Consider the following 14,248-nt stretch of genomic DNA (forward strand, 5'->3'; position numbering starts at 1 on the left):
AATAGAAGAATGAAAGTGCAATTATTATTTTTTAAAATTAAAAAATTATATATATATATATATATATATATATATATATATATATTTTTTTTTTTTTTTTTAAAGGTAGCCTTAAGAAGGACCAGGGAAGATGCAGTGAAGCTAAGCCAAGTGCCCACATCCCCGTCTCTTGGTGTCCCACCAGCCCTGGGTGCTCATGCCCAGGTAATGGAATCTATGGCATCCCTTAGATCTTGCCCATGAAAGGGAGAGGATGAATAAGTTGCAAGGTTACTTATTGAATAAGTTCCAAAGTTACTTTGAAGCTTTCCCCATCTTTAGTATCCAGGTTATTCCATGTCTCAGAACATGGCAGGATTAAGAGTTGGAACCAGAAAGCAATCCAATTAAAAACTTGGTGTCAATTCCTGCAGGTGACTGTGTCCTAGAATTAGACCTCAGGCATGGCACCAATTAAGACTTCCATATCCTGAAAGGAACTCATGGAAATGTCATGCGGGAAGGTGCCAAGGTATCAGCTGATGGGAGGTATGAGCAGCCACAGGCCAGTCCTCAGGGCTGCGGTGGTGGAGACAGGCTTCGCTGGGGGCTGGGGGTCTTCACTCACCTGTAGATGTCTCGGGCCATTCCAAAGTCCCCAATCTTTGCTATTCTTCCACTGCCAGGACAGGTCAGGAGGCAGTTCCTGGCAGCAATGTCCCTGGGAAGAAAACAATGAGAAAAAGGGTTTCCTAATTTTATTCAGTGAAAATATGTGTATAGTAGCCATGACTAGGGCTTTTACCTCCAATCTGGTGAAAGCCTCCTCTTTCCTACACTTCGTTTGGTATCTTAGACTTCAGTGTGAAAGAATTTCAGGCCTCAAAACTAACAGGGAGCTTGTTCCTCTCCCGCTCAGCCGCGCAGGTTGAATTGACCAAAGCAATGGTTATGGAGAAGCCTAGTCCCCTGCTGGTCGGGCGGGAGTTTGTGAGACAGTATTACACACTGCTGAACCAGGCCCCAGACATGCTACATAGATTTTATGGAAAGAACTCTTCCTATGTTCATGGGGGATTGGATTCAAATGGAAAGCCAGCAGATGCAGTCTATGGACAGAAAGAAATTCACAGGAAGGTGATGTCACAAAACTTCACCAACTGCCACACTAAGATTCGCCATGTTGATGCTCATGCTACTCTAAATGATGGTGTGGTGGTCCAGGTGATGGGTCTTTTATCAAACAACAACCAGGCTTTGCGGAGATTCATGCAAACATTTGTTCTTGCCCCGGAGGGCTCTGTTGCAAATAAATTCTATGTTCATAATGATATCTTCAGATACCAAGATGAGGTCTTTGGTGGCTTTGTCACTGAGCCTCAGGAGGAATCTGAGGAAGAAGTAGAGGAGCCTGAAGAAAGACAGCAAACACCTGAGGTGGTACCTGATGATTCTGGAACTTTCTATGATCAGACTGTCAGCAATGACTTGGAAGAACATTTAGAGGAGCCTGTTGCTGAACCAGAGCCTGATCCTGAACCAGAACCAGAGCAAGAACCCGCATCTGAAATCCAAGAGGAAAAGTCTGAGCCGGTATTAGAAGAACCTGCTCCTGAGGATGCTCAGAAGAGTTCTTCTCCAGCACCTACAGATATAGCTCAAACAGTACAGGAAGACTTGAGGACATTTTCTTGGGCATCTGTGACCAGTAAGAACCTTCCTCCCAGTGGAGCTGTTCCTGTTACTGGAATACCACCTCACGTAGTTAAAGTACCAGCTTCACAGCCCCGTCCAGAGTCTAAGCCTGAATCTCAGATTCCACCACAGAGGCCTCAGAGGGATCAACGAGTACGAGAGCAACGAATAAATATTCCTCCTCAGAGGGGACCCAGACCAATCCGTGAGGCTGGTGAGCAAGGTGATATTGAGCCCCGAAGAATTGTGAGACATCCTGATAGTCACCAACTCTTCATTGGCAACCTGCCTCATGAAGTGGACAAATCAGAACTTAAAGATTTCTTTCAAAATTATGGGAATGTGGTGGAGCTGCGCATAAACAGTGGTGGAAAATTACCCAATTTTGGTTTTGTTGTATTCGATGATTCTGAGCCTGTTCAGAAAGTTCTTAGTAACAGACCAATCATGTTCAGAGGTGAAGTCCGACTGAATGTGGAAGAGAAGAAGACTCGAGCTGCTCGGGAAGGGGACCGTCGAGATAACCGCCTGCGGGGACCTGGAGGCCCTCGAGGTGGGCTGGGCGGTGGAATGAGAGGCCCTCCCCGTGGAGGCATGGTGCAGAAACCAGGATTTGGAGTGGGAAGGGGGATTGCTCCACGGCAGTGAATTGCTCTTCACTGGTCTTCATGAAGCATAAAAACCCCAGCTTCTGCAGAATGGTGAATTTCTTCAACCAGCCTTTGTTATCTTGGAGTATGATGATCCTAGTCTTATAAACTGCTTAAGTTTGTACAATTTTACTTCTTTTTGTGTTAATGGTGTGTGCTCCTTCCCTTTTCCCTTCTCCTGGCCTTTTAGTCCTTCACTTCCAGTTTTGTGGAACGCTATTTTAGGAGTAACGAATTTTTAAAGAAGAAAAAACGAAAAGACTGAATTTCCTTGCTTACTTTGCATATACAGACTGGAATTTTTTTCTTTTTTAAACAGCCATTTCCCCAAAGGAATGTGTCTTGCTTATTACTGACATTTGGTATGTTTCATTCATTGGAATATTTCTTACTTATTTTCTACATGTTTCAAAACCTGTGAGGAATGCAGGATTTGATAAGCATTTTGGAGGCAGGAAAAATCCAAATTGTTTATTCTTTGAGAGTTACGACTACCTTCTGATGTGGAAAAATTGCCATTGGAAAATTTGACATTTGATTCTCCCTGATGTGGTTAAAAACTGAATAAAAGGTGTTAATAGAAAAAAAAAAAAAAAAAAAAAAAAAAAAAAAAAAAAAAAAACTAACAGGGAAATGGGAAGAGAGCAGGGGAAACAATTGAAAATGCTTAATGGGACAACAATAATGAAAATAGCTATAATAACAGTAGCAATTTATGGGCCTCTTACTATGTGCTAAGCATGTTTTAGGTCCTTCACGTCTAATTCTCACAACCCTGCAAGACACAGGGTGCTATTAATATCTTCATTTTATTAAAAATTTGAGCCAAAAATTTGATGCCCGATGATATATGGGCATAAGAAATGCTTTTTGACCTGAAGCTGTTGTTAGCTACAGACCATGGGTTGGTTTTTGCCAGTTGTTTGAAGGAAAGTTCTGGAACAGCATGACTTCCATGATATCTGATTCAAGTAGGTTACAATATACCCCGATATTTCTAGTTTTAAAAGAAGTAGCCATGGTGTCGCCTCCAGGCTTTGCTGAGCTCCATGGCTGGAGCATCACTTCTTTTAGGTCACAAGGCTGGCTTCTTTGTCATCAGGTTCCCTGTGGCTCCCTTTCCTGCAGTATGCCTCTGAGGCAGGATCAGAAGCCTTCCGAGACTGTCCACTTCAAATCTCCCACTGCTCACCCAGTGACCTGCACGTGGGCATCAAAGCTGCAGCCAGAAGTCTGGAAAGGGTCCCTAATAATTTTTAAGTTCTATGCAGAAATCACAAGAAGTACTTTAGGCAGCACAGGTGGGTTTTATATTTTCGGGTGACTTCACGAGTGTTCTGAACCTTGGTTGAGAAAGAACTTGGAAAGTAAACAACTGGTTGTTAAGATGTATTAAAAAAAATGATCCAGATCATGGATCATGGCTTAGGATCCAGAATAACGGCAGGGATGGGAAATGAATGTTATTAATGCCACTGACCTGATCCCTAAGGTTTAAGTTGAAAATTGAGGAGCATTGGTTCATAAAATGACCCAATAAAATCACAAAAGCATAACAGGAATGACATCAAAAAAGAAAAAAAAAAAACAACTATTGTATAGAGAGCCATCAATTCTAAAGAGAAATAGAGCAAACTGGACTAGAAATGGTATGTATGGCTCCAGAAGGGTTTTTGCACTGATGCATATGGAATGGTTACTTAAAAAATGATCTTGAACTTGATAAGGTATTGTAATATTATAGAAGACACCAAGAATTGGTAGGGTGACACACCGTTCTTGAAATTGCTGTATGCCATGGCCAAAGAAAACAGATTTAATGAAACCAAAAAAGAGGGGAGCCAGTGGCTGTAGTGAAGGGGTTCCTCTGAATTCAGAGGTGTACACGTATGGAGGTCCATACACTGAGTTCCACAGAGACAGCGCTGGAGCAAGTTAGAGCTTAGCGGGCAGCTGTATCCCACTGACCAAAACAAAACAGGTCAACGTGGGCATAGGACATCCTAAGGAACCAAGAGGCAAAAATGTCATCAGACACATTCTTTGTGCAAACTTGCAGGGAGGAGCACAAGAAGAAATTCCCAGATGAAGCAGTTAGCTTCTCAGAATTTCTATGAAGTGCTCAGAGAGCCGAAAGACCTTGTCTGCTAAAGAGACAGAGAAATTTGAAAACATGGCAAAGGTGGACAAGGACCATTATGAAAGGGAAATGAAAACCTCAATCCCTCCTGCAGGGGAACCCCAAAAGGAGATCAAGGATCTTAATGCACTCGAGAGACCTCCACTGGCCCTATTCTTGTCCTGTTCTGAGTATTGCCCCCAAATGGAAGGATTTGGTAACGTGGTAAAGAAGCTGAGAGAGATGTGAACTAGGGCTGCTGCTGAGGAAGCCTCTGAGAAGACTGAGAAGCTGAAGGGAAAGTATGGGAGGACAGTGGTGCCCACTGGGCTACAGGAGGGCCCGGAGGAGCAAGAGAGGGGGTGCCGGGGCTGAGGGAAGCAAGTGAGAGGTAAGAGGAGGAAAATGAAGAGGAGGAGGAAGAGGAGGAAGAGGAAGAGGATGGGAATAAGTTGGTTCTGGTGCAGGGTTTTCCTTGTCCATAGAGCATTTAACTCCTTTTAAAGAAAAAAACTGAAATGTCTCAGTGTAAGGTTTGTTTTTAAAGTGTACAGTGCCTTTTTTTTTTTTTGATATCATTAACACCCTACCAAATATATCTCTAGATAGAAAAAAACAAAACCAAACCAAACCAAACCAAAACAAACCAACCAATCTGAGGTCCTTGCTTTAGCGCTATCTGTTGTCATATGTGAAAATGTGAACTCCTTTTACTTCCCCCTAAGGAGCCCAGTTTTCTACATGGGGCAACCATAGGTGATCTAGGACTTGAACATTCAAGATGCAGGAGTCCCCACAGGAGGCTCAGAATACCCTACAGGCCAGGGGGCGTGCACCATGCCCATTTCACACACGGGCAGGGGAGGCCCTGAGCCAGTTGCTCTCAGTACAAACAGCCGAACCGTCCAGACAGCTCTGGAGAGAGGCCGCTCTTCCACTCTGAAGAGAGAGACCTGGCCCTGGAGAGCGTGGGGAAGTGTGCCGAGGTGGCAGGAAGAGCGAGGCGTCTGACTCACCGGTGGATGAAGTGGTTTTCCTCTAGATACTGACAGCCACAGGCAATGTCCCGAGCTACATGCAGAAGGTCCAGCATGGCCAGGGAGGAGGGCTGATTCTGTGAGGAGACAGAAGTGATCCACTGATGGAGCTCTTGGGGGACAGAGAAGATGGAAACTGGCTTCTGCTTGCCTGGAGGCTGGCTGCAGACGGGCTGCTCCACAGGGGCCTCTGTCTTGGCCACACCCTAGAAATCAGCTGGAAGCTCTTTAAAAACACAGAGGCCTGGCCCCATCCAGCCCAGGCTCCCACCTCTGTCGGGGGGCTCAGCTCAGTCCATGTGCAAGCTCCCCCGGTGATTCTAACCTGGGGCCAGCCTCGGATGCTCAGGATGCAGGACTCCAGCCTGTGGCCCCTGTCTGTTCCTTTTTACCTTGTTCTGCACATCCTATCTCAAGCCTTAGAAACATTTGAGTACCCCAAGTTTATCAACAAGCCTGAAAGGAAACTGACCAGGGGAATAACATTTTATTCCCCTGGCATAAATGCTCTATCTAAATGTCTTAAAAATATTTTTAAAAACTTCAAGAAGATCTAGATCTAAAGTGATTCTAAAAAGAAAAGCTTTTAGAAAAGGCTGGGCAATTGATGATGATGATGATTACTATTGGTATCAGGAATTGAACCCAGGGGCTCTTAACTAATAATCCACATCCTCAGTCCTTTTTATTTTCTATTTTGAGATAAACACTCACTAAGTTGTTGAGTCTGGCTTTGAACTTGGGATCCTCCTGCCTCAACCTCCTGAGCTGCTGGGATTACAAGTGCGCCTCCGTGCCTGGCTAAGGGTGGCCAATTAAGGGCCGCCACCTCAGGCTGCTCTGTACAAAATCTTTTTCATGCAAAAAGAAATAGCACACGCCTTGGGACATGTCCCTCTTGACCCCTTAGCCCACTTGAGGGACGTGAAGACTCTTCTGTCGGTGACATCTATCTTAGTCTCTCTCTCTCTCTCTCTCTTTTTTTTTTAGTTATTGACAGACTTTTATTTAATTTATTTATATGTGGTGCTGAGAGTTGAGCCCAGGGCCTCACACATGCCAGGCAAGTGCACTACCACTGAGCCCCACCCTAGCCCCTGTCTTGTCCTCTTTTAATGCCCCAGCCCCGGGGGCCTGCAGCAGCAGACTGTCGTGCAGGGTCCTATCTACTTCACTTATTATCCTGTGCTTATTTTACCATGTCCCCAAGTAGGATGCTTTGAGGGTTGTGAGACAAGATTCCCATCCCACGTTGCTGGGCGGATTCCAGGTGCTCAGTGAGTATTGGTGGCCAGTTGGCTGATTATGGTTCTGTGGACTAGGATTTGCCCAGAGGTTGTGTTTCAATGATCTATGCAAGAAGCGTAGGTGGGCCATCAAATCAAATCCCCTGGTGTGGTTTGGATGAGTGTCTGCCAAAGGTCCATGTGGTAAAGGCTTGGTCAACAGGGTGTGGTATTGGAAACAGAGTGGGCCTAGAGGGATGTCCTTAGGTCACTAAGTGTGCCCCTGAAGAGGGTTGTGGAACCCAGTCCCCAGTCTATTTCTGTTTCCTGGCTCAGGATATAAGTGGTTTGCTCTACCATGCACTTCCATGATGCCTGTCTCAGAGACCCAAAGCAATCGGACCACCTGACTTTGGACTAGAACCTCCAGAACCATGATCCCAAAATGACCATTTTCTCTTGTAAGTTAATTGCCTTAAGTGTTTCATTATAGTAACAGGAAGCTGACTAATATACCCTTTTAGCACTGTGTTGGATTGTTTCAGCCCCAGAGAGGTAGAAGCTGGTGACTCTGGGTCATATGGGCAAACTCCCTACAGGAAATTTCTGCTCGCTGTTCTATTTTGTTCCTCCTAAGAAACTCAGAGACCTTTTACCTTTGGCTTCATTGAATGCTCAAGGGTAGGACAAGAACCGTGCTCTTTAGTTCTGAGGAACCCAGAGGGAAGTCACCTACCAGACAGTAGTAGTGTCACCCAGGTCTGCCTGAAGAGGCTTTCTTTGCCCCTGGTCAGGCCTCCCAGGGCTCCACACAGCTGTGACTTGGTCTGGAGGAGGCAGGAGAGGGTCCTGCTTCTGTAGGCTCTGCTTCATGGGGCAGACAACGTAGGAGGGCAGATCCTCTGCTGCTGCCTTGCATGCAAGTCTGTGGAGAAGCTCCCCTTTGATGCAATGGACAGTGTGGTATGTAGAGAAGGCTAGCTCCTTATTAAAGGTGAGGATGCCAAGGGCTCAGAGAGGTTAAGTGATCACTCCAGGGCACAGAGGATTAAGGTAGAACCCAAACTTCCCAGAGCTGGGCTTTAAGAATCTGAGTTGGGGGCAGCAGGATTTAAGTAGTTAAAATTGAGCTTCTTAAAAAAGACTGCTGAAGGATGGATGGAGGATATGTGAACACAGAGCACAATACCTTGAACAGAGACTACAACACCGCACACAACCACAGAACATCATATAGCAGTGGTCAGTCAAGCTGACCTGGGCTTCACCCTGCCTGTTATCCCTTAGTAGCCATAAGATCTGGGGCCCTTTGCTCAGCCTATTTCTGAGCAGGTTCCCCATCTCTGACAAGGCCTGGTGCTGTGGATTGCCAGGAGGGCCACCCAGAGGCACAGAGGGACTCCTCGTGGGGCCTGCAGTTCTCTAGGTGGCAGCGGGGAGGCTCAGGAGCCCTCCAGGGTTTGGCTCCTCCGGGGTCTTCACTGGGGCCTGATGTATGGGGCACTGTGAGAGACAGCCCGACCTCCTGGGGACAAGAAAAGCAGCGTATCTCCATGAAATAGCCCTCCATCTCACTACAGGATTAGAACTATCTTTTCTCTCCTCAGGAGAATGCTTCTGTTCCCACGAAAGGAGGACCTGGTCCCAGCTGAGGGAGAGCCTGGAGGAAGCAGAGCCTCTGTCACTCAGGATCCAGGATCACTGATGTCTCCGATGCCCGGGGCCTGAGCACTGCGGGGACGGCAGAGCGCCATGCCTTAGCGCAGGGCCAGGTTTGCCAGGGCTCCCGGCCTTCCCCTGCTCAGAGCAACGACCTGCCTCACTAAGCAGCGGGCACAGCGGTGGTCAGCCACCTGTGGGGAGGTGTGAGTGTGTGTGGTTTGTGCATACATATGGGTGTGCTGCACATGTTCTGGGTGTGCATGTGTGTGGTGTGCATGGGGGGACAGGGTGACATGTGACACTGTGGCAAAACCAACCCCTACACTAGCAGTGTGGAGCAAAGCCAGCCGGTGGTGTACTTGGTGCCACTGGTGTTTGGCTGGGGCAGAGGAGTGGGAATCAGGATTTTACCCGCCATCTGCCTGTGGATGGTGGCACTTCTTTGGCCACCAGATGGTCTTCTCACAGGACACCTGTGGACAGAAGCTGTGGGGCTCAGCGAGGATCTGGTCTGGGATTTCCCAAAGGAGGATTGTGGGTCGGAAATGGAAGATGAAATAGACATGGGAATCCCTGGCCAGGTAGGTGTCTTGGTGACATGAATGATCAGTCTTTATGTTGTGGCTTTGAAAGTCTTTTGGACCCCAGAAGTCTTGTGTGGGTGAGTGTGTAGCTCTGCAGGGCACCGGTGTTCCTTTTAGGAACACCATCTAGGCAGATAGCCCTTTTTTCTAGGCTAGGAAGCAGGACTGGTTTCTTCGGTGTCACAGGAGGGGCTTCTCCTAAAAGATAACATGTATTAATAAAAGATACACAAATATTAGTATCTCTCCTTTTTTTTTGGGGGGGGGGGGTGTCTGAGGACTGACCCCAGGGCCTTGGGCAGTGCTAGGTGAGCACTCCACCACGGAGCCACACTCCAGCCTGTCTCATTTTACTACTTAGATGGAGGATCACAAGACATGGGGAAGGAAATCTAACAAGTGAAAACAGAATGGGGTATATTTTAAAATTGGCACATATAAAGATGAATGGAGGAGACAAAAGCAGCAAAGAATGTAGACAGGGAACCCCAAAGATACAAAGCAAGTTTTCAAGCTGATGAGAAGTTTATGCTCCTGGGCCCTCATGATTCCTGCCTCCTGATGGGGACCGACTCTTCCTTGGCACCAGAGGACCTGGCTTGCTTGGAGCCAGCATTGATATTGTCCAAGCCAGAGCCAAAGATTTAAACCTGAGGGGCTGGGGATGTGGCTCAAGCGGTAGCACGCTCGTTTGGCATGCGTGTGGCCCGGGTTCGATCCTCAGCACCACATACCAACAAAGATGTTGTGTCTGTCAATAACTAACTAAATAAATAAATATGTTTAAAAAAAAAAAAAAAAGATTTAAACCTGAGCATGGTCCCTATCAGAAGTTCTCACCCCCCAACAGTAGGACCCAAGAAGTCAGCTGTGCACTGAGCGACTTGTATGGAGCCATTACCTGTAAGTGTTACCATGATCCCAAAAGATTCAGACCCCATTGTGGTTGACAACCTACACCTTCAATAAGGAGACTCACTGGGCTGGGTTGCATAGCACAGGCCGGAATCCCAGTGACTTGGGAGGCTGAGGCAGAATTGTAAGTTCAAGGCCATTCTGGGCAACTTAAAATAAAACATAAAAAAAGGGGCTGGGGGTGTGGCTCAGTGGTTAAGTAACCCTGGGTTCAATCCCTGCTGGTATATATTTTAAAAAAATCACTAACTTTCTCTTGGCTTTTGTCATCAGAGAATCAATGGATACTAGAAGACAGTTATTACCTGTACCTGGCATACAGTAAAGCCTCAATAAATATTTGCTGAATGAATATTAGTTCTGCACAAAGTTTTTTGACATTAAATAGAAACCTTTGTTCTTGGAGAGGTGGGGACATAGGTTCAAGCAACGTTTTCATCTGTACTGTTAATTTCATTTCCATGGCAGACATGGCTGGTCTGTCCATCATGTTTGTACATCTGTCACTCCATGTCTACACTCGTATCTGAGGTCAGAGCCCCTTCGACCATTTCTAAGGGTCTCTGATCCTGATATAAGTTCTATGGAACTGCAGAGCCCCGGGGCCAGTGCGCTTGTCTGAGTCTGCCCTCAAGCTTGGTCCCTGCACACAGAGACCATCAGGAACCCCCCGAGGGTCTCAGAGTGAGTCACACATGTGAATCCTGTGGAATTCAGGGCTTCAAGCCAGTCAGTTCAAGAACCTGGGGGTGCAGCTCCACCCACCCCCTCTCTAGGGAATGTGTTTCTCTGCCCCAATGTCCCCTGGCCACCTTGCTTCTGTGGAGGAGGTACTGGTATTAGCCCCTTCAGCCCCCTAGAAATGATGTTCCTTTCTCCCTAATGCTCATCTTTCTAAGTTGCCACTTGCAGTCCCTTGGGAGCCCAACAAATCCCCTGACCCCCTGGAGAAAGGGTTGTCACAAACATACTAGCCCACGCTGCTTTGGAGGGCTGAGCTGCAGCAGGTGAAGCCTGATGCATTATAATGCACCAGTAATAACAAAGCAGTGGGTTTGGTGACCCTGAGAAACTGCTCTCTCAAGAGTGGAGTCATCCCCATCACAGGCATCCTCCGGGCAGTGCCTGCTGCTGGAGGTTGGAACTGGGCAGCGGGTCCCTGCTCTGACCTGCCTGAGGGTAATGCTCTGGGGGGGGGTGCCTTTCCTTGCTGGTGCTTTGTTCTTTGGATCCTGTTTAAATGTTTAAATCCTAAACCATCCGTATCCTCCAAGGAGAGAGCCACCTTTGTTTGTAGGAGATAGAAAAGCCCCTCTCCCTGCTCCTGCCCCTTCCACCCCAAGGTCCTCAGACTTGAGAAGTGATGGGTTCCCAGCCTCCCCCTCCAAGGAGGTCTCTCCCCTCTCTGTGCTTTCTGAATCTCAGTCACATCCCACTAGGAAAACCAGACCTGGGCCTCTTCCCAAAGTGTGATGCCACTCGTCCCCATGAGACCTCTGCCAGCAGCCCTGTTGAGAATCTCAGGGCGTGAGGACTGAGGGCTCTGTCTGGCTGGGTGGCGGTGGCAAGCCAGAGAAGCTGGCACCTTGGCAGAGACCCCAGATGGCCGGCAGGGTTTCCTCTCACGGCTTCCCAGAGGACCGTTCAGATAAACAGCATGAGGGGCTGGAGAGAGAGAGCCCCGAGCCTGGAGTCCCAGCCCTGAGCTCTCGTTCCAGCTTTTCTACTTCCTGGGTGGCCTTGGGAGGCAACAACCTCTCTGGGACACAGTGTTCTCATCTGTAAGATGGGGGTGAGACCTGCACTGTCCCCTTCATGGGGTGGAAGCCGTGATGAAGACGGTCGTGCTGAGGAGGGCTCCTAGGAGATGGGTTGGTCCTCCCCACCCCCTCTTTCTCCTGCATGCACCCCATCTTTTCCAGGACTAAGATTGGATCCTTCTTGGATGCCCCATGGGTCCCCCAGGGGCCTGTAGAGACAGTACCCAGGTTCCTCAGGCAGAGGTATTTAAAATGAACCTGATGGGATGTGAAGCACTGTGACCCCCAGGGTTTCTGCCACCCACTTTAAGTCCCTGTGAGCCGCGTGGCCACTCAGGGTTTTCTGCAGCAGCGTGGAGGCCAGTCTTTCTCTGCTTCCCTGGGGTGGAGAGGGTGGCTCTGCTCTCATGGTGCTAGTCTTTCTTGTGCTGGCTCCTTGAGGAAGCCCAGATCCTAACCCTGTATGTGCTCTGCTCCAGCTAGGAGTGACCAGCGCCTCTGGGAGGCCCAGCAGAGACAGGAGCTTCACTCGGGGACAGGGGCAGTGCTGCATTTTATCATTTCAGACCTCTGAGCCGGGCGAGTCTGACCCTCGGGTTTCACCTGTGTTGACTGTCCTATGCCAGGGGCGTCTGGTGGACGTATGACATCCGATGGTCACACAGGGCTGGAGCTGGGGCTTCCTGGACCCCTCCAGGTTCTTTACACCCCAAGCTCTCTCCCCTTATCTGTGACATGCAGCACCTTCCTAAATATTTCAGCGCTTTCTTTTTGGAGTAAAACTATTACTACAGGAGATTGGCTATTATTTTCCCTATATGAGAGGTGACGTCACTGGGTTTGGAATAAATGGATGGGAATGGCCTGCCCCAGGCCAGTCTGTTGTGTTAGTGATGCAGCTGGCACCAAAGTCCCCCTCTGAGTTTGTCTTGGGGTTGATGTTCCAGCATCATAGGCCGTAAGAAGGGAGCCAGCCTACAAAATCCACTGCGGAGTCCTGCACAAATTTCTAGGGCTTGGGCTTGGGCTCAGCCTTTGTTCCCAATCTGGCCATTGCGCTCCACCCAGACCCTACTGTCCAAGCCCAAGGCTGACTCCCAGGGCCCCGTCCAGCATGCTGCTTCCCAGGCTGCCCACTCTTGCTCCCCCTGATCCTGCTCCTCTCCTCCACTCAACCACCAGATGGAAGACCTTCTCACTCACCGGGCGAGGGCGCGTCTCCCGCAGGAAGGACTTGAGGTCTCCTCCAGCCATGAGCTCCAGCAGGATAAATCGTGGCAGGGCTTGAAGACTCACCCCGATACAGCGCACAATGTTCTGGTGGTTGAATTTGCTGTGGAGCAGAGGGGTGCAACCGAATTTAACTGGCTGGGTCTAGGACAATCTTGAGAGAGAAGCTTTCAGCAGCCACATCGTGTAGGCACTGTCCTGTAGGGGATGGCAGCAGGGTCCCCTGCAGGGAAGGGGGGAAGAAGAGGCCAGCCTGCCCGGAGTTTAGTTTGCAGGAGAGCATTTTGTTGGCGAGGGAGGATGTTGCCCAGGCCCTGGGGTGAGAATGCATGTGTGTGTTGGGGGGAGCAGGGTAGTGTCTTTCTCAGATGAACAAATTCCTGTGGAGTTCTCTAAGGAAGGTGTCAGGCAAAAGGAGCTGCTGGGTGCAGTGGCACACACCTGTAATCCCAGGCAGGAGGATTATAAATTCAAGGTCAGCCTAGGAAATTTAGCAAGACCCTAAGCAACTTAGCAAGATCCTGGCCCCCAAATGAATGAATGAATGAATGAATGAATAAAAGGAGGGAGTGCTGGGGATGTGGCTTGGTGGTAAAGTACCTCTGGGTTCAATCCCCAGTACAAAAAAATTAAAATAACATAAAGTAAATTGAAGGACTGGCTTCTTAGAGGATTGTATGAGACCTGTCAGGTGACAGCATGTGAACTAGAGCCAGGAATAGGGGTCTCATGGGAAGAAAAGGGACTGAGTTGGGACAAGAGGCCTTGAGATTTGGTTTTCTTGTTCCCATGATCCTGGTAGGTATGATACGTAGGGCAGTGGGGCTAGGGAAGTCAACATGGGCGGAGACACACGTGCACACATACACACACACACACATACACACACACTTGTGAGAATGGGTGACTACACTATTGCCAAGCAGTGAGCTTGGTTCTCCTTCCAAGTGATCTCATACTTTTCAATTTTATTCAATAATCCTGTATTACACGTACAATCAGAAAGTAAATGTTATTTTAAGGCAATGTGCAGCCCTTACTGCGTGTCTTCCTGGGGCCCCCGAGTCCACCAGTCCCTCCTTCTCACTGCTCTGCCTTGATTCCTGGCCACCATCCACCACAGGGAAGTCCCAGGCCGCCCCATCTGTCAGGATGTTTAGAGGCTTCTCTAAGCCACAGGAGGCTGTGAGCCCCCAGCAGATCAAGTTCAAACTTCTGCCTCCTTCAGAGGAGCTGCTGCCAGAGCAGATGCCTCAGGAGCCAAGCGCTGAGATCCTAGCTGACATCCAGGCCCAGAGCCTCAGGGGGCTGAGTCCAGGGGGCTGAGACTCAGTTGTGCCATCGCGGACCCAGGGTGGGTGTTCTTCTATCACATTAGGGGTGTGATTCCT

General features: G+C 48.6%; 2 protein-coding genes across 2 annotated transcripts in view; one reads left to right on the plus strand and one right to left on the minus strand.

Moving 5' to 3' along the window:
- Alk (ALK receptor tyrosine kinase) overlaps nt 1-14,248 on the minus strand; it is a 643,754-nt gene that overhangs the window by 11,770 nt on the left and 617,736 nt on the right. Inside the window, exons 23-25 of the mRNA XM_027933420.2 lie at nt 12,831-12,960; nt 5,460-5,557; nt 608-700 (exon numbers count right to left, since the gene is read on the minus strand). Of these exons, the coding sequence (XP_027789221.1) occupies nt 608-700; nt 5,460-5,557; nt 12,831-12,960 (321 nt within the window). The remainder of the gene's footprint in view (nt 1-607; nt 701-5,459; nt 5,558-12,830; nt 12,961-14,248) is intronic.
- Nucleotides 883-2,456, plus strand: LOC114086043 (ras GTPase-activating protein-binding protein 1). Its single transcript, XM_071601453.1, has one exon. The coding sequence runs from the start codon at nt 925-927 to the stop codon at nt 2,320-2,322; it is 1,398 nt and encodes a 465-aa protein (XP_071457554.1). The 5' UTR covers nt 883-924; the 3' UTR covers nt 2,323-2,456.

The sequence above is a fragment of the Marmota flaviventris genome, chromosome 14 (genome assembly GCF_047511675.1).
Source record: "Marmota flaviventris isolate mMarFla1 chromosome 14, mMarFla1.hap1, whole genome shotgun sequence".
Lineage (NCBI taxonomy): Eukaryota > Metazoa > Chordata > Mammalia > Rodentia > Sciuridae > Marmota > Marmota flaviventris.

Coding starts and splice junctions, on each gene's coding strand:
- LOC114086043 (XM_071601453.1), top strand. CDS start 925: ATGGTTATGGAGAAGCCTAGTCCCCTGCTGGTCGGGCGGGAGTTTGTG.